We start from the raw sequence: 27427 nt of genomic DNA on the forward strand, positions 1-27427 counted from the left end.
TGCCTCCACTAAAATGCAACTCCCTGGCACACCATGGTCCCCGAACGATGATCCCTGTGAGCTAAGGGCAAGATGCTTTAGGAAAGGGGGAACTGGAAGATTTGGGATGAGATGGGGAGATAAGGAGGAAGAGTCCTGAGAGCCTGCTGGAGAAGTTCAGAAAAGCCAATCCCTCCCTGGCCAGCTCTGATCACCATTATGAGATCTCTCTGCCCAGTACTCTCGTTGTCTTTTTTTCCCCTGCTTTATTGAAATACGATCGACGTATAACATTACGTAAGTTTAAGGTGTACAATGTGTCGATTTGATACACTTATATATTGCAAAATGATTACCAGCATAGCATTAGCTAACACCTGCACCATGGCACTTAGTTACCATTTCTTTTTTGTGGTGAGAACATTTAAGGTGCTTTCTTAGCAACTTTCAAGCATATAATACCGTTTATTTACCGTTTATATATATATATATATTATATATATTTGTATATAATACCATTTATATATATTATATATATATATATATATATATAATACCGTTTATATATATATAGTTTCTGTATTATTTAACTATCATCACTATGCCGTACATTAGATCACCAGAAAGTATTCATCTTATAACTGCAAGTTCGCACCCTCTGGCCAACCTCTCCCCCTTTCCCCCAGTCCCTGGGAACCACCATCCTAGTCTCTGTCTCTATGAGTTCAGCTTTTTTAGATTCCACATATAAGTGATATCATACAGTATTTGTCTTTCTCTGACTTATTTCACCTAGCAGAATGTCCTCAAGGTCCATCCACGTTGTCACAAATAACAGGATTTCCTTCTTTCTCGTGGCTGAGTAATATTCCTTTATATATAATATTCCTTTTCTCCCTTCCTTCCTTCCTTCCTTCCTTTCTTTTTTTCTTTCTTTCTACCACATCCTCTTTATATATTCATCCATTGACAGACACATATGTTGTTTCCATATCTTGGCTATTGTGAATGATGCTGCAGTGAATCACATTGTCTTAATATCTTCCTGAGATTCTGCTGGGTACAGCAGGTATTAGTCCCAGTTTACAGAAAAGAAGCAGAAAATATGATTCTATTTGACTCAGAAGGAATACTGGGAGCAGAGTTTGACAATAACGCCTCTTCTGCACACACACTTTGCCCTGAGAGAGGCTGTCCCTTTTGCCTTGCAAATAGTGATAACTGGCCTTCATTTTTCATTTCACTTCCTATTTTCTCATCATCAAGAACATTTATTGATCCCATGGTCATGCAAGTGGTCCTCAGCTTCCCTGGTCAGCAGACAAGTCACAGGTCTCGACTGGTGTTTCTACTAAAAAAACAGCATTCTAATAGTTGAAATGAGCTTTCTATCGTTAAAATTTTTTAAATAAATAATTCTGACAGGAACAAAAAAATGCTTGATGAGAAGTCAATAGTAGAGTTTCTGTATCCAGACTGTGTAGGTTTGAATTCTATTACTTACTAGCTGCGTGACCTCAGGCAATTAATTAACCTCTCTGTGCTCTGATTTCCTCATCTGCAAAATAGGAGGTAATACCTACTTCATAGGGTTGTTGTGAGGCCTGAGTGACTATACATAAATTGCTTGGACCAGCGCCTGTCCCTTAGCAAGCGCGTTATATTCAGCTGTCATTCTCAATTTGAAGTGTTTCTCCCATAAATTTCTCTTAAACTCTTAGCTCCTGTTACTACTTCTCTACAAGTACAAAATCATTTCTGATTTAGGAGAGAATTATGTAATCAGCTATTTTAAAGTTGCCACACAAGGCACCATGTCAGGCGCTCATTCAACACTCAGCAGGAATCAGGTCAGGAGGGAAGGAAGTAATAAAAATAACGCTGAGCCCTCACCACATGCCAGCATCCTGCTAAGCACTTTTGATCCATATCCTTAGAACAACCCACAAGAGATAGATACTATTATTACCATCTTTCAGATGGGAAAACAGAGACTTAGAAACCATAGGGAGAGAAATAGCATCACGCCAGATTCAAGGGTAGATATCTTGGAACAGGGGGGTTACCTATGTGATCAGAAAGAAGTCTCTCTCCCGAAATGAACCTCAGCATCCCCAACTCTATACAAGGCAAGTTTAGCCCAAACGGCCAATGTTAACTCAAGTACCAGTAACTAGCATGGGGATGGTCATTGCTAAATGCTGAGGAGAATACAGGCATGTCTGAGCCTCTCCCCAGCACGGCCTTCCTTTTGCTCCTGTTTAATGAGACCAGGCCATCGCCTAGTTCTAATCCTGGCCCTCTTTCTAGTCTCCCCAGCCCCCCTCCTGATTCCATGTCAGCTCAAACAGTAGCGCTCTTGAGATAGTGCACAGCGAGGCCTCTGCCCTGTGCTCCCCAGCATTTCCTCGGAGACTTCCCGTCTCAGAGTCTGGATACCAAGCAACCACTTTTAAATATTTACTGAGGAGACTGCAGCCAGACAAGCCTTCTGGGGAGCAAACAATCCAAATGCCACTCCCATTACATTCTGATATTATTTCAGAGTTTACAAATGACCCTTACATCCTTATGTCACCCAGCACCCCACCTCCTACGTGCCACCCACCGTGTGCTTACTGTAATCCGGCACTGTGTTACTGCAACCCGGACACGACTGCATCCGAACTTCACGCTACCCATGAGCTGGTGCACATCCACTGGGAAGATGAGACAACAAAGGCTCGGAGAGATGGGTCAGCTTGCCCGAGGTCCTAGGACCAGCAAGAGGCAAAGCGTAATTGAACACAGTAGGTCTGACTCACGATTAGATCAATCATGTTTGTTCTGCAGCGGTGCTGTGACAGGTCATAGTAAGCACACGTGTACACAGACCCAGAAAGCATCATGCTGTAGTCTCTCCCTGGAATATCCTTTCCCCCACCTCCACCCCTCCTCTTCCCCCTTTTTTTCTGCTTGCCTAACTCCTACTCATCTTTCAAGAACCAGCACACATGTCAACTTCTCCATAAAAATTCCTCTTTCTCCTCTCAGCTACTGGCAGCCAAAGTGCTTACCGTATCATAACGCAATTGTCATTGATCTACTTCCATGTTAATTTCTCTGAGGACAGGGACTACGATTCATAGACATTGAGTCCCCCCCTCACCTGGGGTAGTGCTTGCCACACAAGAGATGTTCAGTACTTGTTTGCTGAAGGAAGAGGAGGAAAGAAAAAAAGGAGATGGAGAAAAGCGAAGAAGGAAAAGGAAAAAGAGAAGGGAGGAGAGGAAACAGGGGAAAAGGGAGGAACTGTTCAGAGGATGATCTAATTTGCCTGCTGTGCATTGCTTTTTAATGAATTCACGTGTCTCTTGTGGGACAGTATATTCTTATTTTCCAGTCTTGATGTTATCCAAATAGAAGATCAGGTCACCTGATCAGGTCGTACCTACTGATGAGCAGGAGTGTATTTAAATATGGGTGTACTCAGGCTGGATGACCCACCTGGAAAATTTTGGTTACTATATAATGTATAGAGCAACGAGTTTGCAAACACATCCCTCAGCTAACTTTTTCACACACTCCATCCCCAGAGTTTGCTGTGAGTTGGAGGCAGATTTCTTGAAACCCCCTTTCGATCATAAGAGTTAAGCCTTCCTTGAACTGTACTGGCTCAGAAGCCTTTGAGCAGGTGTCTGTTGCTCCACTCTGGCCCTTCTGCCTGGGGGTATCAGATACAGAGCCACGCTTCTTCCTGGGCAGTTGATGTGCTGAAGCTGGCCCATCCCTGAGTCATTTCGGAGTGGGTGTTTTCAACATTCTTTCTGCCCAGGTGACACTGCTTCCTAAGCTCCTAAAATTTCAGTTTGTTTTCTCTGCATTCTCCCTCCAGAAAAAATCGTTCATTTGTTTCCTTGTTTTAAATGCAAGAACATGAAAACACAGAAAAGTGACATGTAGACGCACTAGAAGGAAGAAAAAAACAGAAAAGCTCCCAGTGTAGTCACGCACCAGGCAGTGCCCTTTGTAGAGTTAGGAGTATTCGTTTCATTTTGAGCCTGGCACACCAGCAAGATGGCCAGCACTGCACCCGTCTTGTATCTCAACGGGACCCTCACACCCAGGGGTGCGAATTAGCACACTGGCCAGAATGTGGTGTTGCGGTGTCAGCCCAGATCACCTGGACTCCACAGAGCCTGAATTTCTAACCATTTTACTGCCCTGGGTGAAATGCATGCCTGGATCCCAGCTGCAGGCGATGAATGAAAAACTGATACTCAGAGTGCCATTTACAAGGTGAAAACCCCTCAGGCAATATGCTGGAAAGGTCCTTACTTGATCTTCCTTCAACAAATATTGTTTACATTTATTGAGCACGTGCCCTCTGCTAGGCTTCATTTTAGATGTTTTGCATGAATGACTTCATGGAAACTCTCACAAGAGACCTATGAGATAGGGGATATTATTATCCGCATTTTGCCATGAGGCAACCACAGCACAGAACGGTTCCCAAACTTGCCCAAGGCCACAGAAGTAATAAGCCGTACCGCTGGATTCAAATCTAGTCTGACTAGAAACCTATGTTCTTAAAGTTGACTATTATAGCCTCTGTGGCTGCCTATTATAAACGTGGGGTCTGGGGCATTGCGAGATAGATAACAGATGGATAGATGGATAGATAGATAGATAAATATATAGATGATATATAGATAGATGATAGAATCTCACAATATCAAGTTTGGAAGATGTCTGTATATTTCTGTATGTATACCTTCCAAATCTGTCAAGTCAAAATATGCAGAATCAAAACCCTAAATATCACTACAAGACAAAACCCAAGAGTTGGCCCAAAGCAGCAGAGGCAGGACCAGCATGCCTGTGGTTCCTCTAAATATCTGGCACTGGAAATGTTATCTCATGTAAGCCTCAGATCTCAGAAGGCAGACACTGCCCCCATTTTACAGATGAGGAAATGGTGGCTTAGAGTTTAAATGGCCCAACTTTACATGACTGCTGAGGGGCAGGACCACATTCAAACTTAGATCCACGTGGGCTCAAACCCAGACTCTGTACTCATTTTTTTTTTTTTTTTTTTTTTTTTTTGCGGTACGCGGGCCTCTCACTGTTGTGGCCTCTCCCGTTGCGGAGCACAGACTCCGGACGCGCAGGCCCAGTGGCCATGGCTCACGGGCCCAGCTGCTCCGCGGCATGTGGGATCTTCCCGGACGGGGGCACGAACCCGTGTCTCCTGCATCGGCAGGCGGACTCTCAACCACTGCGCCACCAGGGAAGCCCTGTAATCATTTTTATTAACCTCTAACATCATGTCTTTTTTAATGTGTCTTCTGAGTGTCAATGAAAATGCTGTTTAAAAAAAAAAAACAAACAAAACCAAAAAAAGGAATGTTGCCCCATCTCTTTTACACCTTGTGGTTGAAAGCAGGTGGACTATCCATTTATTTGCCTCAACCCTCACAAACTCAACCCTCTGTCCCCATCCTGGAGTCCCCTGCACCCCCATTTTGTGTCTCACTCACATTCCCGCAGACCTGCTTTATATGGAAGTTCTGCTCAGTGGCCTCAGGTTTCAAACACAAAATCTCCTGATGGGCAAACAGGCTCAAGGCCCCGAAGTCAGCTGCCTGGCCCACTAACAATGAACAATGGAGGTGGAATGTCCTCTCCGTGTATATTCCCGATTAATTCGTTACCCAGATCATCAGAACAAGCCAAGGACACCCCTTGCATCAACACTGGCCATCGCTGATGAATGCATCCATTGTAGACACTATCCCAGCCATGCCGAGGGGAAGATTCCTTCCACACAGACTGTTTTCTTTTTCTCTCTTTCCTTTTTAAATCACATCACATGGTTCCTTCCCTCTGACATCAAATATTCTGCTGTTACTAGGAACAAGATGCAGTTCTCTTCTGATAAGGAAAACTAACCAACATGGCTGAGTCTTTCATTCCTAGAAGGGGACGGGGACTTCAATCTGCCCTGCTGAGGGTCATGCATCTGATATAGACTTTTACACTGCTTTATTTGTAAAGCAAAAAAGGAAAAAATTAAGTCTCAATATCATCTTTATTCCTAACATGGGGTTCAACACTCTCCCACTGCACCCCACGCCACCCCAACAGACATTGCTATTATTTTGGACTAAAAGACATTTATTTTTACTCATTTTTTGGCCTTGGATAAACAAACTGGACATGTTTGGAGGGTCCTTTTCCCATTCCTCTGCTCTTATAACTCTGTGATATTTGTATCATGGAACCATCTTGCTAAAACAGAGAGGGAATGTCATTTCCTACCTGTCAGTCAGACAGTCCTGGTTCGAGCCCTGGCTCTGATTCAGCCGTTACCTGGCCAGCTGATCTTAACCAAGTCTCCTCATGGCTTCTGCAAGCCCTGACAGCACCTTTGAGCAAATGAGGAAAAAGTATTCCTCTGGGGGAGAAACAGCCCTGCCAGCACAGAGCTCGGCAAGTGTATCCCCAGCAAGACCCAGCTCCCACTGCCCTCAGGCCGGGCATAACCTGAACAGCCATTCACAAGTTCACAGCCATCCTCTGTTCCAACTTGTCAGTTGTGAAGTGGGATAGATAATAAGTCCACCAAACTCTTGCACCGATGAGGCTAAAATGACACACAGAATAGTTTATGAAGCCTGTCGCGAGATTTCTGCAGCTCCGGTTTAACTCCACCTCACTTCCTGAGTCGCACCTAATACTCCTGATGAAAAGCAAAGACACAATTTACTTCTTTGAGATTGCTACTTCCCACACTCCCACACCCAGAGAACCAGCCCTTTTAGAATGTGATCAAATGGCAGGGTGGGCTTGGTCAGTGTGCAGCCTGTGCAGCTGCACAGGGCCCCACTCTCAGAAAGGCCCTGCTCTTCGTTAATGCTCTGACGTCACCATCTTGAAATTCTTAATCATTTTTGAACAAGGAGCCCTACACTTTCATTTTCCACTGAGCCCCACAAATTACGTCTCTGGTCCTCCCAACAAGCCTTCAGAAGCACCAGATAGCCTTCTTACAGCCCACAAAAGACTGGGAAAGGAACAGGGGACATGCCATCGCTCTGCCGAACACGAAGGCCCCAGTCATAATTAGAGTGTGAGGCAGGATGGTGCACGGGACCCCAGAGCATGAGCTTTAGGAGGCAGATTGAGCTGGTGCAAACCTGCATCCTGCAAGACCACAGACGAATTCCCTAACCTGCCTGAATCCAGGCTTCCTCCTCTGTAAAGCAGACAACAAATGCCTACTCTTCCCTGTGAATGATGAAGAAAGGTCTGTCAATGAAGAAGTTGTCTAGCACATGGCGGGTGCTCAACAAATATGAGTCCCTCTCCCAGCTTGTTTCAGGAATAGATACTTCAAGATGAGCCAATGGACTACATTCCAAAAGGCAGTGGGGTGATAGGGGGCCCTGAGATCCCTTTGGCTCTTAAGATTATATGATTCTCCATTAACCAAAACCTAGAAGCCAGCCTTCCTCCAGTCCATAGTTATTCAACCTCAATCTTTCTCTCTCTCTTTCTCTCTCTCTCTCTCTCTCTCTCTCTCTCTCTCTCTCTCTCTCTCTCTCCATATTTCCAACCTTCTGGTCTTTGCTTCATTCTGAACCCATGCTTCCTTCATGTAGTGGACAGCATGGCTGCCAACAGCCCTAGACTCACACTCTGTTGGCTTAGCAAACCCAGCAGGGAGAGACATCTCTCTCTCAATATCTATGTATCAACCCAGGGGAAACTCTAATTGACCCTGCTTGGATTACATCCCCACTCCTGAACCAGTCACTAGTGCCAGAGTGACAGGGTGTGTGTCCACCCAAGGGCAGGACGATGGGGCTCAAGCTTCATGACTGACATCCCCCTGTGAGACCACATGAAATGGGGGAGGGGAAGTCCCCCAAAGGACACAGGGATACCAGGCAGATAAATGCAACTCGTCCTCTGTGCTTTATGTGGTTTACTGCTCATTCCCAATAGGTGCCCAAAGAAATGAAAGGAGGGACAGGGAAATCGGGGAGTGTAGACAGTAGCTCTTAAACCAGCCTTCACTGAAGGATGGAAAATAAGTGACATATGTCATCAAAGACCATCTCTGTGAGGAAAGACAAACACAAAGACAAAGAGAAAACACAGGGTGTGTTCAAATCTACTCGTTGCATGACTGCAACTAACCTGACATCTTTAAATTTTTAATAGCCATGCATTGATTTTTATGCTTACCTTTTGTTTAGGCAAGCAACACTGTTTTCCACTTCAGTGCTAATAGAAAGTTTCTTTTTGAAAAATAACTTTAAGCAAATACAAAGTAGGTCAATTGAAAGAAAAATAATAAGCAAATAATAATAACGTAGACATAGATAGCTGTGGACATTCAGTGCATGTATTATGCCAATGACTGAAGTATGGGAAACACTAGTATATATACAGAACTTTTTCTCCCCAAGGAGCGGTAAAAACTAATAACTCTGCTATTGCTCGTCCGTAGGGTTATCTCTGGCAAACTAAATATTATGTCTCTCATTGTGTGAATGGTAAAGCTTTTAGCCCAGATTGTCAAATGGATCTGTAATAAGATCCTAGAATCCTCAGCTTCTGGCTGACAACACCTATTCTCTAGACATATTGTGTCTCGTGGCGAAGGTTGAAAACCAGCATTCCAGGACATTGGCCCACTGTATTACTCTCTGTTTCAGAGACAGACACACAAAGGTGGGGTTGATATGAAAATCACTTCTCCCAGAGTTGGCCGGGCTGATTGTCCTTGAGAACAGAGGGGGCCATTCTCCGTGGTCATCCAAGTCCAGCTGGATCCAGGGAGTACCAGCCATCTCTCTGGGGCCAGAGTTTCCCCAGCTGATTTCCACATGTACCCATGTGTAAAGCGGCAGCTGGTCCCTCGTTTGGATGTCTGCTTGGTCTTCCCATTAGCTGCCAACTTCAGCCAGAGATAATTATTAAATGCCTATATTGTCCACTCAACCTTTTCAATTATTTTTTTCTAGGCCAAAGAGAGAAGTCATCAGGGTTTTGATGCTGATAGAGATGCCAAAAAGCTGAACAAAGCCTGCAAAGGAATGGGTATGAAAGATATTTTGTTTGCTAATTTACTACTGAAGTTGATTAAACTTGATCTCATGTCCAACTTTCCCACGATCTTAGGAAGATGACCTCCCAATTATCTCGTATCTTCCAAGCTAAGTTGATCACTTTTAAGGTTCCCTTTACAAAAGTTCTCAAAGTTATAAGCAGATCCTATTACTCGTCAGGATTCAACATCACAGCTAGAAATTTAATATTATGACATTTAATTTGAACTTGAGATGGGGGAAACTTCATGAGAAGTGTCGTTCATACAATTCTAATGTCATCTAAACACTCTGATGCCTTTTATGGGAGCTGGTAGGGAATCAGGGCTGATGAGAACTGGTTTAGGGACCTGGAAGCTGTATCTACGAGCAGAGCAAGTGGAGATAAAACTGTGGCCAAGGTTGAGAATCAAGGGGCAACACTGGAGCAACTATTTACATCCAGGCCTAAGTGCATGGCCAAGGATGGGAGACTAAGCAAGAGATCAGGAATAAGGTAAACCCAGGAACAAGGTGAGATGAGGGACGGAGCATCTAGGGCTAGGGCCGTGAAAAGAGCCTCTGGAACCCAAGGAAGTCACTGAAGCAGCTGCATAGCACAGGGAGATCAGCTCGGTGCTTTGTGACCGCCTGGAGGGGTGGGATAGGGAGGGTGGGAGGGAGGGAGACGCAAGAGGGAAGGGATGTGGGAACAGATGTATATGTATGACTGATTCCCTTTGTTATAAAGCAGAAACTAATAAAAAAAATAAATAACAAAACAACAAACAAAACAACAAACAAACAAACAAAACAAGGTTCTAGTCCCAGAAGCTTGGAAGAAGGTGGAATTCGAAGCTCAGATAGAAGGATTTACCTTGAGTGGGAGGGGGGAGGGGAGGGAGGGAAGACTGAATGCAGAAATAGATACATTCATGGGTGTTGTAAGAGGAGAAGGCTGAAGGTGGTCACGTCTAGTAATGGGACATGGCTCCATGAGTGTGAGGCAAAGTTATCTGCTAAAGACATGGGTCTGAAAATGGAGTATGGAGTTTGGTTGATAATTTGGAATACTAGCTCTTGAGTAGAAAAGAAGGCGGAGGTGGCCAGTATCGACTTCTCATGCTGAGAGCCCTACTGAATAAGAGAAGAAAAAGAAGGAGGCGGCCAAAGAACAAACTTACCTGGCTTCAATGGTATCTTAAGTTCTGGAGCTGTACAGACAAGGCAGCTTTACAATAATAGGTAATGTCTATTGAACTCTTTTGCCATACATGTTGCCTGCATTACTTCATTTGACAATAGCAAACCTCATTTAATCCTACTTTTCCAGATGGTTAAAGTGAGGCTCAGAAGGGCTAAATGACTTGTCCAGACTCACACATCTAGTGAGTAGGTGGTCAAGCCAGCATTAAGCCCAGGCAGGAATTAATTTCCTGCTCTTGACCACCAGCTGATGACCTTCCAAGCTTAGGGCAGCTTTCATCTCCATGGGGGCCTTCAGAGTTCTTTAACACACATCTCACATCACTCAACAAAGCAACAAACACTTATTATTAAGCACCTTCTCTGGAGGGTCATGTGTGACATGTTTAGGGACCTGCACTTTATTCTGAAACAAGGTGGAATCAAGCAAGAATTCATCTGGAAAGCAACATAGAGAGTTGACTGGAGGACGGTGGGAAGGGAGATAGGGGGACAAGTTAGGAGGTGACCAGGGGACAGATGATGAGGCTGCTGGGCAGTGAGTACAGACAAGAAGGAAAAGATCGGAGGCATTAATGGTCAGACACCACAGGGGCTGGTCACAGACCAGTCGGCGTGCGAGGTAAAGTGAGAAGTCAGAAAGAACCCCCAGGTTTCTGTCTCAGGGAACGAGATAGGTGTTATCATCCATCAAGAAAAGGAGTATAGGGCCTCCCTGGTGGCGCAGTGGTTGAGAGTCCGCCTGCCGATGCAGGGGATACGGGTTCGTGCCCCGGTCTGGGAGGATCCCATATGCCACGGAGCGGCTGGGCCCGTGAGCCATGGCCGCTGGGCCTGCGCATCCGGAGCCTGTGCTCCGCAACGGGAGAGGCCACAACAGTGAGAGGCCCGCATACCGCAAAAAGAAAAAAAAAAAAAAAAAGAAAAGGAGTATAGGGCTTCCCTGGTGGCGCAGTGGTTGAGAGTCCGCCTGCCGATGCAGGGGAAACGGGTTCGTGCCCCAGTCTGGGAAGATCCCACATGCCGCGGACTGGCTGGGCCCGTGAGCCATGACCGCTGGGCCTGTGCGTCCGGAGCCTGTGCTCCGCAAGGGGAGAGCCACAACAGTGAGAGGCCCACATACCGAAAAATAAATAAATAAATAAAAATTAAAAAAATTAAAAAAATAAAAGGAGTATATAAAAAAAAAAAAAGAAAAAAAAAAAGAAAAGGAGTATAAAAGGAGCCTCCAGTGTGCTGGTGAAAGTGTAGGTCTTACTTTAGACATGTTGAATTCAAGTGCCTGAGAAAATCCAATGGAATGATCCACATTAGTAGAAGTATGTCTAGAACCCGGGAGAGAGATGTGGACAGAGACGGTAGACTTGAGAGACACCAACACGTGGGTGGTGGTTGAAGCTATGGGTGAGGATGTGCTCACCCAGGAAGTCTGTGTAAAGAGAGGAGAGATGCAGGAAATCCCAGCATTTAAAGCAAATGTAAAAGTAAGACTTGGAAGGAGTGGCCAAAGAGACAAGATGGGAAACAGGAGAGAATGTGTCTCCAGAAGTAAAGGGAAAAGAGAGTTCCCAGAAGAAAGGAGTTGGAAACAGTATAAAACCCTATTCACCCTGAAGTCAAGTAAGATGAGGAGTGAGAGTTGGATTTTACAGCTAAGAATAAATTGACCGTCTCTGCCAGAGTGGTTCTCAGCGGAGAGCTGGAAGTAGAAGGCTCACGGCCCTTCACTGGGGTGAGAATGGGGATGAGGTCCTATCCCATCAGAGAAGAGAGAGGCTCACAGCTGACAGAATGTGGAGGTGACGGGAGACTAGACACATAAAGAAGGAGTCCACTGAAAGGGAGAGCTTGTAAATACAGGAGGGGAAGGGGGTTGCTGACCAAAACAAGATTTTAGAAAGCCTGGAGGAGGGGGAAATTCAAAACACAGGTATCAGGATTGACCTTGAATGGAAAGAGGAGGTGCGACTGAGAGCTGGAATTGATACATTCATGGGGGTAACGGGGGAAGAACGCTGAAGGAGCTCTGGCCCGGCAACGGGACATTGTGCAGTAAGGTGGGAGGCGAGGTTATCTGCTCAAAGTGTTGGGTTTGGCGACGTAGTGTGAGGTCTGAGTGGTGCTTTGGAATAGACGTTGAGTAGAGATGACCAGGAAATGACTGCTGACCCCCTGTGAGGTCTCTGTTGACTAGAGAGACCACGATTTCACATGGGCTCAGTCCACATGGCTCTGTGATTTTCTCCTGCAGCCTGAAGGCAGGACAGGGGAAATGGATGTTAGGTTGACCCCAGGTTTGCTGATCAGGGGTTCCAGAAGAACAAGAAAGTGAGGGCATTTGAGGGGGCAGTACCTTGAGAGAAAAAAGATAGAGGGATCAAGGGGCAAGGTTGATTAATTTCCTCAACTTTATTTTGTTACATCTACTGGGGAACTTTTAATATTCTAGGCGTTGAGCCAAGCACGTTATATACAAAATCTCATTAAGTTATTCTCACAAAAATCCACTTTTCAGATGAGGAAGGAGGCTGTGACAGTTAAGTAACGTACCCAAAGCCACAACCCCGTAAGTGGTGAACACTGGGATCGAACCAATTCCTATCATTGCCTGAAGCACAGAGGCAGTGGGTGGGGACAGGGCTGTTTTATTAAATTTTCCTTTTCCTTATTGTGCTATAATTCACCTAGCATAAAATCCACCCTTTGACAGCGTATAGTTTAGTGGCGTTTAGTATATTCACAGGGTTGTGTAATCATCACCTCTAATTCCAGAACATTTTCATCACCTAAAAGAAACCCCACATAGATTCACAGCCACTCCCTTCAGGTCCAGTCAACCACTGGTCCACTTTCTGTCTCTACGGATTTGCCTATTCTGGGCGTTTCATGCACCTGGACTTATACAATAGGTGGCCTTTTGTGTCTAGCTTCTTTCACTTGGCATAATGTTTTATGAAGACAAGTGCCAGATTTTTACTTAGAGGTAAATTAGTGCAGATTTACTCTCCTAGGAATGGGTGCTGTGGTAGAATAAAGATGGCCATAAACTCTTTGTGTGACTCCAGAGAAAAGAACTGGGATCCACAGTGGAAGTTCTAGGAAGCCATCTTTTGCTTCTGTATAAGGAACTATCTAACTATAGAACAGTCTGCCTTGCCCAAGAACTGCTGAAGTCCCAAAGGAGCTGGGGTGGGAGACAATCTGGTAGGAAAGTGGTAGAAGGGATTTCTACATAGTAAGTATTGTTGAATAAATGGGTGGGGTGGGGCTGGAAGTGAAGGATGACAAGCAGGCTGCTGGGTTTGGGGGCATCAGAGGAAAGCTCAGCAGAGAGGAGCTGGTCCTTGCTCACATCCTGGCTAATCCTGTATTCGGACAACAGCTGTTGGGAGGTATGTTTGCCTGCAAATGTCAGGATGTTTATGGTTCTGAGCTGTGCTGAGTGGCTGAGCCAGCCTCACAGGTGTTTCCTTGCTGCCTCTCGAGTGAGGGCCTGGCATCTGGATGTGGGTTGGAGACAGGAGCTGAAGTGGGTGTGGGAATGAGTCAGCTGTGGTTTATGAGAAATCCCCAAGCTCTTAGCCACCACACAAGTTTAGTTCGCTAAGCACAGATGGGGCACCTACTGAATGCCAAAGTCATGCAGTGTACTCCTCCCCCTCCTTTGGGTGTGGCCACAAGGCGAGGCCATTCTTGTGCTGGTGACTGTTGGAGAGCCCCTTCTAGGTGCCAAGCTCTATGCTGGGTACCACACGCACATCACCTTGTGTAACCCTACCAACAACCCTGTAAAGTTGTACTATGATGACAACAGATGAGAATGCCAAGGTTCAGAGGTTAAATACTTATCCAAGGTCAAAAAGATATGAGATGAGGGTAGGGTGATTGCAACCTAGGGCCATCTCGAAAAGACATCATTTGGATGAAGGTCTAGAATTCCCACCTCTACGAATAAGAGCAAGCCCAAGCAGAATCGTATCATTGGCAAAATTTGTCTGCAAGACCATGCACCTATTTTGTTGCTATACCAGCCCTGCAAGGTCTGGATTTAAATGTCTAGGGCCATGCTGTCCAATAGCCACCAAGGTGAGGCATACAGGTCACTTTTAATTTTTTTTTAAACAGACCTCTCTCAAACTGCTTTTTTTTTTGGCCACGAGGCACGTGGGATCTTTGTTCCCCGACCAGGGATCATACCCACACCCCCTGCATTGGAAGCTCAGAGTCTTAACCACTGGACTACCAGGGAAGTCCCCATTTTTAATTTTTGAGAAGCCAAATATTTTTTAAATGCAGGTGAAATTAATTTTAATTATACTTTAGCTAACTCAATACTGTATCAAAAATATCATTTCAACACATAGTCAGTATCAAAGTTATTCATGAGATACTTGACGTCCTGTTTTTTTTTATTGTTGTTTTTTTTGTTTTTTTATGTGGTATGCGGGCCTCTCACTGCCGCGGCCTCTCCCACCACGGAGCACAGGCTCCGAACGCGCAGGCTCAGCAGCCATGGCTCATGGGCCCAGCCGCTCCGCGGCACGTGGGATCTTCCCGGACCGGGGCACGAACCCGTGTCCCCTGCATCGGCAGGTGGACTCTCAATCACTGCGCCACCAGGGAAGCCCGATGTCCTATTTTTTGAATTAAGTCTTCAAAAGACCGTATGTATTCTACACTTGCAGAACATTTCAACTTGACCAGCCACGCTTCGAGTCCTCAGTCGCCACATGCATCCACTGTATCAGGGAGAGTGAGGTCAGAGGCCCTAGGCATCAAAAAGATTACGTGCACTCCTCACCCGCTCACCCACCTATGCAAGTCAAAGTAATAAGAATGTTGTACCATAAAATAATATTTGATTCTTACAAATAACATAAAACTGACAATTTCCTTGTTTGTGGTTTCTTTGGTGCCCCTGCTTTCCTGGCTCCTAAGTACCTGCTTGGTCTGGGTCTTGGTTAACCCAGAACCCCCGACGCTGGCACTGTCAGGCTTTCCTCTCAGGGCTCCATGCCCACCCTGTTGCCCCCATCCCAGCAAGGCCCTTCTGAAGATGACGTCTTAATCCGATAGTGTGTGGACCCCAACATTCATTATCCTCTCTGAAATGTAAGAGGGTGTTTGTCATTCTCCCTCCGAGAAACACAGAAACAGGGGCTTAGAGGGAAAAGCTGCTATGGAGCTGCTATGGGCAGAGACGGCTGTGGCTGGCTTTGGGGCCTGCTGGGAAGTGGCTCACTCATTAGGCACCAGAGTCCCAGGGGTATCGGGGAGGGAACTTCAAACCCAGAGGTCCCCACCCTGCTGAAACTCAGCTCAGTGTGTTCCCAGAAAATGGCTGGAAGAGCCAAAGCCAGGAGGCCCTGCAGCACTCCCGGGGTTGACGGTCACCCAGTTCTGACCTCTACTGTGTAATTACTGTGTCAGATGAACAGTCAGAGCTGAGGTTCCTTCTTTTCTCATTTTTTTAAGAAGTCTTTCCCAGAACCACTGGGGACTGGTCCCAGTGCCTCAAATCACTGTAAATGTTTACAGGAAATTGTTCCACTGCACAGACTGCTTATATGACACACATACTGTGAAATGTAAAATGAGGTCACTGTTCGGTAAATCGCTCCTTGGTCGGGTAGTGGGAACAGCTCCCTGGATAAACCTGATACCCGGACTCAAAGTGCTCAAGAGAAATCTAGTCATTTCCAGGCTCTTCCCCACCTCCAGGCTGCTGCTGGGACATCCCCAGACTGCTTTGCTCTCTGCTTTCCTTTTAAAAAAAAATTCAGGAAGGAAAGTCTAAAAAACCTTAGTTTTAAAATTTTAACTCAATTTTCCTGAATTATGCAGATATGGGTTGACTATAGCAACAGAATAGAGGATTTCCTACTGGTCCCTGCTAAGTACAGGCCACGTGAGTAGCACACACAGCTTACAACCATGCAGAGACCAGCTCCGTCATAATGCAGCGCAAACCTCTCCATGCATGCATTTACACATTCGTTCACTCAGCAAGTCAAGTCTGATGAATACTGAGAGCCTTCTCTGTGGATATTGCAATGAGCAAAGCCCCCTGCTCCCGCGGGACTTGCAGTGTGGGGTGGCAGAGACAGGACAGAGGAGGAGGACAGGTAATGTGAGGGACACCGGCTGGTGTCCCAGAAAAGTCCAGCGAGTTGAGTCCTGAAAGAAGGATGGGAATAAAGGTGAGGGACAAAGCTAAAGATCTTGCAGGCAGAGGGAAGAGCCCAGGCTGTTATTCTGGATTTGAAGGGGCCTAGATAGAAAGGTCTGAAGCAAAAGAGTGAGCACGCTGATGTGCTCCACAGAAAGGTCACTCTGGAGACTGTGGATGCTGACTGGAAAAGGTGAGAGTAAGACAGGAACACCATCTGGGGATCAGCTCTGGTGAATGATACGACAGAGGTGAGGATGGAGAGAGATGGGTGGGTCTCAGGGCTACCAAGGAGGTGAATGGTGAGGTCTTCGTGGTGACAAATTAGATGTGGGGCGAGGGGAAAGAGAGAGCCAGGGGTGGGCACCCGCACCCCTCCATTCCTGGCTGGCACAATATAGCGAATGGGCCACCTGGGAGGCAGGAAGCCTCCTTCCAGAGATGACAACTGTAAGGGTAAAGGTCTGAGATGCGGAGGCCCTAGACCTGGGCTGGAGCAGCCCATGTGAAAAAAAAAAAGTTGGGGGGATGGATTCAGAGATTTTTTATGAGAAAAAGAAATCCCTTTTGAGGTGAGATTTCTGGCACTCCCCTGGTTAAAAAGAAACAATGTCACAGAGGAAGTAACTGGATACACAGTACGCAGGTGAGGCTACAGGGGGAAATGAAGAGGAAGGACAGAAATAAGTGCTGGAAATGAGCCGGAGTGAGGCAGGCAACGAACGCTGACTATTTTTGCAAGTGAACTTATCCTAGAATTTTCTGTTTCTCCAACTGGAATCAGAGAGCTAGATCTTCCCGGAACCGTAAAGGTGGAACTAGTCCTTGAGACTAGGTGAACAGTCCACGGACGCAGAGCTGGTGGCTGTCCTAGGAGCAGCGCACAGCTCTCTCACCGCTGGGTCAGAGCCGTGTTTCTAAGTCCCAGCACTGGCTTTCCAAACGTGGCACTGAGGGCTGGGGCCAGAGTCAAACACCTGAAGTCTTTGCCAGCACCCCTTTTTCTTCCCTTCCCCGTCTCCAGCCAGGCCCCCTTCACCCCTTCCCGCACCCTTGACCCAGATTTTTCCTGTTCCCAACCCATCTATCAAAATGCATCTGCCCCGTATTTTGTTCCTTCAGGATCCTGATCTCTCAATGGAACAGGAGCCAACGTACAAGTCCAACTAACTCAATTCCACGGAAAAATTGCCAAGCATGCTATTTACAGGCAGCAGACATTGAGAGGAGGGCTAGGAACAGGCGAATGCAGGAAATCTCCAGACTTTGGGCTGTGAAGAGGGTTTTTTAAAATTCCTTTCTTGAAGTCTTGAGATACTGCTGAGGACAGCGGATGGACTGGCTTCCCAGGGCTGCCATAACAACGTACCACACGCTGGGGGGCTTTAAACAGACATTTATTGTCTCTCAATTCTGGAGGCCAGGAGTCTGGAACCAACAAGTCAGCAGGCCATCCTCCCGCAAGGTGCTAGGGAAGGACCATTCTATGACTCTCTTCTAGCTTCTGGTAGCCGCAGGCGTTCCTTGGCGTGTAGATGCATCACTGCAATCCTCCGAACTCACATGGAGTTCTTCTGTGTCCCTTCACACCATCTTCCCTCTGTGTGAGTCTCTCTCTGTGCCCAAATTTCCACTTTTTATAAAGACACCAGTTATACTGGATTAGGTCCCACCCTAATGATTTCATTTTCACTCGATTACTTCTGTAATGACCCTATTTCCAAATAAGGTCACATTCTAAGGTACTGGGGGTTAGGACTTCAATGTATTTGGGGGAGACACAATTTAACACATAATAGTAGGTGTCCCGCAACAGCCAGGTTACAAGAGAGGAGTCGGATGGGAGGTCTGCCAGTGCCAGGGTGGACAAAGCGATAATATTCGAACAGAGCTTTACTATTGTCTAGATACGAATTTTTAGAGTCTCTGTCTCATCCTCTCACAGCCCCTATGCGATCAGATTGTCATAACTTCCTTCTACCAGAGAGTAAAAGTGAGACTCGGGGCAGCACTGCCCAATAGAAACACAATGCAAGCCACACATGGAATTTCCAAATTTCCAGAAGCCACATTTTTTAAAAAGTAAAAAGAAACAAGTGAAATTAATTTTAATAATATATTTTGTTTAACTAAAGACATTAACATTCTAACAGGTAATCAGTATAAGAATTATTGAGATAGTGCTTCCCTGGTGGCGCAGTGGTTAAGAATCCACCTGCCAATGCAGGGGACACGGGTTCGAGCCCTGGTCCGGGAAGATCCCACATGCCGCGGAGCAACTAAGCCCGTGCACCACAACTACCGGCCCGTGCGCCATGGCCGCTGAGCCTGTGCATCCGGAGCCTGTGCTCCGCAACGGGAGAGGCCACAACAGTGAGAGGCCTGCGTACCGCCAAAAAATAAAATAAAATAAAATAAAAAATAAAATAAAATTAGGGAGTGAAATGAGCACACGCATACTTCCAAATGATGATTCTGGTGGCAGTGTGGAGGGCAGGCTGCAGAGACCAGAGCCTGGTGTCAGGGAGACTGAGCACAAGAAGCGCCTGTTCCGCAGTGACGGGGAATGAAGAGGGAGGAGTCATCTCGTAGCTGAGACAGATGTGGGCGTGGCGGTGTCGGAAAATAAAAGAAACGGAAGGTGGGCCCGCAAGTGACTTTGGATTTTCTAATTCACGTGATGCCACACACTGAGATGAAATTAACAGGGTGGGGAGTGGATTCAAGGATAGACCGGATGAGCTCAGCTTTAGCTCCATGGGGAATTGAAAGGCCCTGGGATCTCCATGGGAAGCTGGCCACAGGCAGCTGGAAATGAGATCTAAACTCAGGAAGGGTAAGGGCTAGAGGTGCTAGTTTAGGACTCATCAGCCAAAGGGCAATGGTCACGGGTTGGGGTGGGGGGAGTGACGGCCATTAGCAAGGAGACCTGGCAGCTGAGTGCAGAGCGCAGGTACAAGAAGGGCTGATGGAGGATGCTGACAGGGAGATGGTGGAGGGGCTGGAGGGAGGGACGGGGGCAGACGCAAAGCACTCAAGCAGAGGACACTCAACAAATTCCAGTACTGCCGAACAGTAAGGTACACGCGGCAACGAAGAAGAGGGGCTGAGCTGTGCCTCAGTTTCCTCCTCTGTAAAGACGAGTTTGAGCCAGAAGGCTTCTGACGCTCCTTCCAGCTCAGTCACTGGGGTGACAGCCCAGGGACAGTGGCCTCAGCACAAGCCTTGCCTGGATCTGATGCAGCCCTGGGGCACTTGGTCATGTATGCTCCCCGGTGTCCCAGGACCCATGTGCACCTCAGGGTAACCATGGACCCCTACTTGGATTTCATCCTCACAATAGCCTTGTCTATTATCACCCCCATCTTATAGGTGGGAAAACTGAGGCTTGGTGAGGCTAATTACTTGCCTGATGTCATACGGTTTAAGGGATTTGAATCCAGTCCGAAGAAACTGAATTCAGGGTTCGCTGATCAAATAGTTTCTCACCCTCACACCTGCAACACCTGGGTCATCTTTCCAATCCTGTCTCCAGGTTCAAAAAATGATACGTTCCCCTTCTTTCTTAGTCATTATCGTTTCAGTGCTGATCAAATACCTACAATGAACAAGTATTACTATGAACATCAGGGAAAAAATCATTTTAGGAAGAGTGTGATTCAAAAGAGTTTAAAGGGGAACTGCCCCACATGCTCCCAATTAGGACTTTTCTCCTGAGATTAACAAGCTTATGGATGGGCTTGATACTATAGCAATTTGGGTCTGTATCCTAATCTCTTCCACTCCATTTTAAGTAATTGCAGACCAAGGAACATACCATTTTTTTTTTACAGTTTTTTTGAAGTATAAGTCACACACCATACAATTCACCCATTTAAAGTGTTCAATTCAGTTGCTTTTAATGTATTCACAGAAATATGAAACCATCACCACAATTTAGAACATTTTCATCACTTTAAAAAGAAGCCTCCTTATACTTCAGCTATCACACCTCTGCCCACCCCCTCCCCAGCCACTATTCTACTTTCTGTCTCTATAGAGTTCCCTATTCCGGACTTCCCTATGAATGGAATCATAATATGTGGTCTTCTGTGACTGGCTTCTTTCACTTAGCAAAATGTGTTTAAGGTCCGTCCCACTCATACTGTAGAATGTGTCAGTACTTCATTCCTTTTTCTGGCCAAGTAATATTCCACTGTATGGATATAGCACCTTTTAATTATCCATTGTCCACTGATGGACATTCAGGTGGTTTGCACATTTTGACTATTATGAACGATGCTGCTATGAACATTTGAAAACAAGTTTTGTGTAGACATAAGTTTTCATTTCTCTTGCATTTAGGCCAAGGAGTGAAATTAAGGAATAGACCATATTTGTTCCTCTTTCCACTACAGTGCCTAGCACTGTGCTTCATGCAGTGTGAGGCCTCAGTGGGTATTTGTCAAGTGAGTGAAAAGAATACAGTTCTCAGCATAAGATATTAAAGCCAAAGGGTCCACCTAGGTTCTACCAAAACCTGTGACCACCACCCTGGCTTCCCCAGATTGACTAAAATAAACGTCCATCTTGTTTCTTGCTCATTGTGATTTTGTCTCTCTCTCCTGCACTTCAGGAACTGATGAAGCCACCATCATTGAAATCCTATCAAGCAGGACATCAAATGAGAGGCAACAAATAAAACAAAAGTACAAGACAACGTATGGCAAGGTGACGCCGAGGGTCCTCGGCCGTGTGCACATGGCCTTGGTCTTGACTGTCTCTTCTGCTTCTTTTATGTTCCCAAGTCAGTGAGGACTATCCGTAAAGCTTTATTGAGTTAGCCCAAGAGAAACGAAATGAAACAACTATTTAAAACTTTAATTGACTTCAGAACAACTGAAATGGCCTTGTTAACAGCCTGTAAAATCAATATTGGTTAAGTCATTATTTTTCCAATTGACTTCTTTTTAAGTTGATTCCTCAGTCTTTTTTTCCCACTCATTTGGATTAATTCCACATACTAACTTATAGATAGGCCAGGGATTTGAAAACCAGTTTTCACAGGTGGGTCTTTATGTAAGAATTCTTCATTTATTCAGGTGTCTTCAAGAATGATACATTCTTTATAAGTGATTGTTACAAAAACTAAAAAACCAAAAACCAAAACCAAAAATCCCTCCATTTCGTTAAGCATCAACGCCTTTTTCTTTCTTTGCCTTATCTTTTCTTTCATTCTTCTTGTTGATGGTGTTACATTTAGAAATCTTTAAGAATGCATTAGGCTTTCTGTTTTCTTTATTAATATAGCATGAACACGATTTAACATTTTCTTAATGTCATTAGAATTATCAGTTTGCCAAGTAAATATGAATTATTATGCTGCATTCTAATCCAAATGTATACTTCCTTTACAGTTTCAATAACTCTATGTATAAATAGATATAGAGACAAAGGTGGATTTTCTTACTTATTTGTCACTGGGGAAGCAACAATCTCTCTAGGCCTTGGTCTCCTCACAAATAAAATGAAAATGGTAATCTGCCTCCCTTCTCAGGTTGCTGTGAGAATCAAGCAGGGTAATGCTGGCACCTACCAGTAAAGGGAGGCTGTGATAGGTATGACTGTTTCCACCTTACAGAGAGAAAAAGTGGAGCTCATCTGTTTAAATGACTCATGCAAAACCACACACTTAGTAAGAAAAAGAACCAGCACTCAGATCTATGTCTTCCATCTCCAGGGCCAGTCTCTACTCCTGAAGAATCCATTGCCATGAGAGGAGCTATTTATTTATCCATTAAACAGTCCAGATGTGCTTTCGCAGTTCTTCTGCTTCCCTCTTCACAATCAGGCTTGTCAATGTCACTCACTGATGACCTTGGTGAAAATAAGTGAAGCTTCAGTTCAGCTGCATTTAATTGAATTGAATGACATTGAACTTTCATCCTTGTCAGCGTGCCTGACTATAGCATCCTCTCAAGTGCTGTGTCTACTCATATCCTACCGATATGGAAAGTCAGATACAGGCATTTTAAGCTTTGGTGTAAAATAAGTGTAAATGGGTTCAAAGTGAGGACTCAGGGGCTCTGTTAAAGTGCGTGTGCTCTAGCGCAAAACTCTGCAATACCTACATCTGCCAATCATTTGCTTACTTTCCAATTCTCAGCTGTGTTTCAAACAGCTGAGACTGCCCAAGAGGTGATCGAGAATCATACCACAAAGTTAGAAGACATTGGAGACAATCACATCTAAAGTCAGCTGAGCTCCAAAGAGAATAAGTATCCCAAGGTGACACAGCTAGTTAGCAGGAAACCAGGATTAGAGCCGAAGAATGCTGAGCTGGCTCCTAGGTCCAAACAGAATGTAAACACACCAGGATTTGTTTTCATCCTTGTGACGTACGAGAGAGGCAGCTGGGATTTCTCTTCTCTACAGTTCTATATAATGCCCATCTGACTTGAAAAAAGATTTCCAGTCTTCAGGTGGATCCACACCAGAGTACTGACCAAAGGCCTGTCTTCACAAGATCAGGGTTAGATGCAGCAACTGCCATGGGATGGAGCCAGTAATATCACAACCTGCTATTAAGACTGCAGATCCCAGAGCCTTGGACAAAAATCTTCTGGGATTTTCCTCCCAGGCCCGGAGCTCAGAGGTTCATTTGAGCAATAGCTGATTTGCCTTCTCTCTGAGAGTTCCTTTCAACATGAAATAATCATCATCATCATCATCATCATCACCACTTATTGAACACTGAAAATGTGCCAGGCACTGTGTTCAGTGTTTACGAGGATTGTCTTATTTAATTCTCCCAACAACCTTAAGAAGTCAGTCTTATTATTCTTCCCATTTTTCAGAAAAGGAAACTGACAGTTGGTGAAATTAAGCACATTTCCTAGGTCACAGAGCTACATGACTGTGTTGTTAGACATCATGCCATGGTGCTGAGTAGCCAGGCCCACGCCATGCTGTAATTTGGTCTCTCGGCTTCCAGTCTGACCCACACGGGGCTGTCTCTGTGTGAAGGTCTTGCTCTGAGGTCCTTCTTTTAACTTGGGACATTGATGACTCTAGTTGGACTGAACGCCCATTCTTGACGCTTTTCTCATTAAACCATCAGGTCGGAGGGAGACGGTAGGAGCAGGCGGTCCACCAGTGATCGGAGGGGGATTTGCCCAAAACAGGATGCCAGAGAGAATTTCATGCACTTCCCTTCCCCCACCTGAGTTCTTTCCACGTGTGTCCCTTTCAGAATTTAACAAAATGCCAAAGTGACTGTATATCAGGTTTGCCCAGGACAGTCCCTCTTTAATTCCTGTTGTCCCCCTGCAATTATTAATAGTGCCCCCCCTTTCACTGTCAAAAGCATCCCAACTTGGACAATGAATGATCTGGTCTCCTAGAGATGACAAACCTGTATTTCAGTCTTCTCTGGCCAAGTATTTGGAGATGAGTCCTTTATCTTATTGAGGTCCAGTCCACGGGGATAATGCAATACCTCTCCTGCCAGGGCTGTTTTAGGGATCCGTGAGGAAGCTCTCTGAACCCTAAAATATTCTGCAAATGCTGGTTGTTACTGTGATTCATCTTTGGGGTCCCCAGCCCTGAGCAGGGGATCTTCCCTCTGCCTCTCTGCCAGCCTTGGCAGAAGATGGATGGGAACTTGGGTGACGACTGTCCTCCAGAGCAGGTCACTCATGCCTGTAGACCTCCAGTCTAGATTGTGCCCCGTGTGTCCACGGCAGGTGTCCTGCGGTGGGGAGAGCGGACACCCGTCCCTCTGCTCTCAGCACGTTCCCAGACAAGACTCTCGCTGTCTTCCCACAGGACCTGGAGGAGGTGCTCAAGAGCGAGCTGAGTGGAAACTTTGAGAAGACAGCCTTGGCCCTTCTGGACCACCCCAGCGAGTATGCCGCCCGGCTGCTGCAGAAGGCCATGAAGGGCCTGGGCACGAACGAGGCGGTGCTCATCGAGGTCCTGTGCCCGAGAACCAATAAGGTGAGTCCCAGCCGAGCCCTGGACCAACTCCCAAGGGAGCGTCCATGTGCCCATTAGAGGTGGTTACAGCAGCCAGAAGGGAAAGTCCTCCCTGCATTCCACCCACGGGGTGAGCAAGTGTCTGGGCAGAAACGCGTCCACTTGGTTCACACTGGAGAGATCCCTCTTCCAATCTTCTGATGGTCAGTCTTGGTGTTGCCGCTCCTGGCTTGACAGGATAGATCCTTCCAGAAGCACAGTGTCAATCCAGCTTTCATTTTTCTAAAGAGATGCACAGTTTTACATGAAGGAGGAAAGTTCTACTTTACCCTACCAGGCTGACTTTGCGGGTCTCCTGGTACAAATAATACAATAACAGTCCAAGCGTGGCTGCATCTAGCAGACAGCACGAGAACAGGCAGGGGGGTGGGGGGTGCCAGGGGAGGTCCCAGTGAACACCCCCGGGGCCGCCACCACTTCCCCAGAGGTTTCCATGTCCTCTAGCCTGTCCTCCCCTGGTCCCTTGGGCACATGCCACCATTCCAGGAGCTGAGAAGGACGTGCGTTAAGGCCCTCACAGAAGCCCATTCATCTCTGGTTCCAGAGCCCATAAGGGCCAAGGACTTCATCAGGAGAAGAGAGGGCCCACGGGTCATTATCTGGGGACCCCCTGCCTCTTCCACAACACCCATCACATAGAATGGGGAGGTCCAGCAAGGAAATGCCAGGAAAATCCAACATCCTTGAGGCCTCTGGGTAGGAAACAGAAACAGCACTTGGAGCTGATGGCGAGGAAAGCCGCCCCAGTGCCCTGACACTGCAGTGCCGTTTGAGCCCCCAAGGGCCTACCACCTGGGCTGGCTCCTCCTGCCCAGCCTGTGTCGTCCACCCACGTCTCCTGAAGCATCACCAGGCTCCACGCTACAGCTGCAAACCCCTTTCCCAAACATCTCTGGACTTCTCTTCTTCCCAAAGGATAATAAAACCCCTCCATTTGGGGGAGTTTCAGGTTAGGATTGTGCCCTAAGGGAGGATTAGTGCAGGAGGGCGGTATCAGTTCCGTCCAATCACCACACAACTCTCCCTACTCAATATTCCCATCCTTCCCAGAAGCACCAAAGTCCTAGCGACCAGGCAGCCAATATTTGGGCAGCCTGCCTTGGCAAGAACAGGGTCGTTACTTTTCTTTTTTCTTTCTTTCTTTCTTTCTTTCTTTCTTTCTTTCTTATTTATTTACTTACTTATTTACTCATTCATTTATTTGTTTATTTATTTATTTATGGCTGTGTTGGCTCCTCGTTTCTGTGCGAGGGCTTTCTCTAGTTGCGGCAAGTGGGGGCCACTCCTCATCGCGGTGTGCGGGCCTCTCTCTATCGCGGCCTCTCCTGTTGCGGAGCACAGGCTCCGGACGCGCAGGCTCAGCGGCCATGGCTCAAGGGCCCAGCCGCTCCGCGGCATGTGGGATCTTCTCGGACCGGGGCACAAACCCGTGTCCCCTGCATCGGCAGGCGGACTCTCAACCACTGCGCCAACATGGAAGCCCCATGGTCGTTACTTTTCTAATCACACTTGCCTACACGTGGTTCACCCTCAGCCTAATTTCTTTCAGGTCCTGGTCTCAAACAATGAGCAAGTTCTTTTTTTTTTTTTTTTAATCAAATAGATCTGACAGTAAAAAGAAGAAAAGCAGGGAGAGAGCAGGCCTGGGTTCAGGCAGATCCTGAGAGTGGGCTGGAAGGAGGAGAAAGGGGAGGGGGCTGCAGAGTCATAGGTGTTCGGCCCCCACCTGCTTCCTCCTCTCTCCCACCCACCAAAGCAACATCGGCCTGGCCCTCATCTTCTGTCGCTCCCTCTCCCTTCTCCCCACCACGGCCCCATGACTTTTATTTTAAACAGTTTATGAGAGATGCTGTAGGGAAACGCCTGCTCTTATACGCTGCTGGTTCAAGTGTAAACTGAGGCCGCTCCCAAGTGGCTCAAGCCATTGCAATATACAGCCATACCTTCTTTTATTGCGCTTTGCTTGATCGCGATTTTACAAATAGCACGTTTGTGGCAACCCTGCATCAAGCAAGCCTATCAGCCCTATTTTTCCAAAAGCATTTGCTCACTTCCTGTCTCTGTATCATATTTTGGTAATTCTCACAATATTTCAAACCCTCCACTGGCAGAAAGATGGCGACTTGCTGAAGGCTCAGGTGATGGTTAGAAATTTTTAGCAATAAAGTACTTTTAAATTAAGGTATGTGCATTGTTTTTTTAGATATAATGATATTGCACACTTAACAGACCACAGTAGAGTATAATCATAACTTTTGTATGTACTGGGAAACCGAAAGATTCGTGTGACTCGCTTTATTATGATACTCATTTTATAGGGGTGGTCTGGAACCAAACCCACAATATCTCCAAGGTGTGCCCGTAAAGCAGTTCTTCCTGGCACACAACCTAGAGAGAGACTTGCACTCCTGTACACAGCAAATTGTTTACTGAGTGCAGCCTTGTTTGAAGTAGAGAAAAACTGAAAACAGCCTAAATGTCCATCAATCAGAGGTTGGCTAAATAAACAGGGGCTTACTGTAGGTTGGAACCTTTTGTATCCACTTAAAAAAAACACTAGGTGACTAACTAATGTGCAAGCATAGCTGAACCTCCAAAACCTATTACTGAGTGAAAAAATAAGTCAAAGAACAAACAATATGAACAGTATTCCACTTTTTAAACACATACACAAAACAGTTCTATATATTTGCAGTAGCACAAACATATGTATACAAATGTAAAGGGAAAATATGCACTGAACTTCTAACACTGGCTACCTGGGTGGGGAAGGGGGAGTGAGATGGGGTGAGGGGGTAGTGACAGAAGATGTTAGCTTAGCTGTAATGTTTTCACTTTTAACTAAGGATGACATATGCTAAAGGACTCCACACAGCTGGGGACTTGCTCTAGGCCTAGACCTTGACCTGTAGGGACAACCCCCTTTGGAGCAAGTCATAAAGGCATCCTGTGTCCAGAGACAAGCTCCTGCCTCTTCCCT

The 27427-nt window shown here is 46.1% G+C and overlaps 1 protein-coding gene across 1 annotated transcript in view; it reads left to right on the top strand.

Annotated features, from left to right (window-relative positions):
• The window catches only part of ANXA13 (annexin A13), a gene marked incomplete at both ends in the record, with an annotated part of 54625 nt that overhangs the window by 13131 nt on the left and 14067 nt on the right, over positions 1–27427 (top strand). Inside the window, 3 exons of the mRNA XM_082601586.1 lie at positions 8994–9069; positions 21047–21141; positions 24238–24408. Of these exons, the coding sequence (XP_082457712.1) occupies positions 8994–9069; positions 21047–21141; positions 24238–24408 (342 nt within the window). The remainder of the gene's footprint in view (positions 1–8993; positions 9070–21046; positions 21142–24237; positions 24409–27427) is intronic.

The sequence above is a fragment of the Mesoplodon mirus genome (assembly GCF_964341445.2).
Source record: "Mesoplodon mirus genome assembly, chromosome: 16".
NCBI classification, from domain to species: Eukaryota; Metazoa; Chordata; class Mammalia; order Artiodactyla; family Ziphiidae; genus Mesoplodon; species Mesoplodon mirus.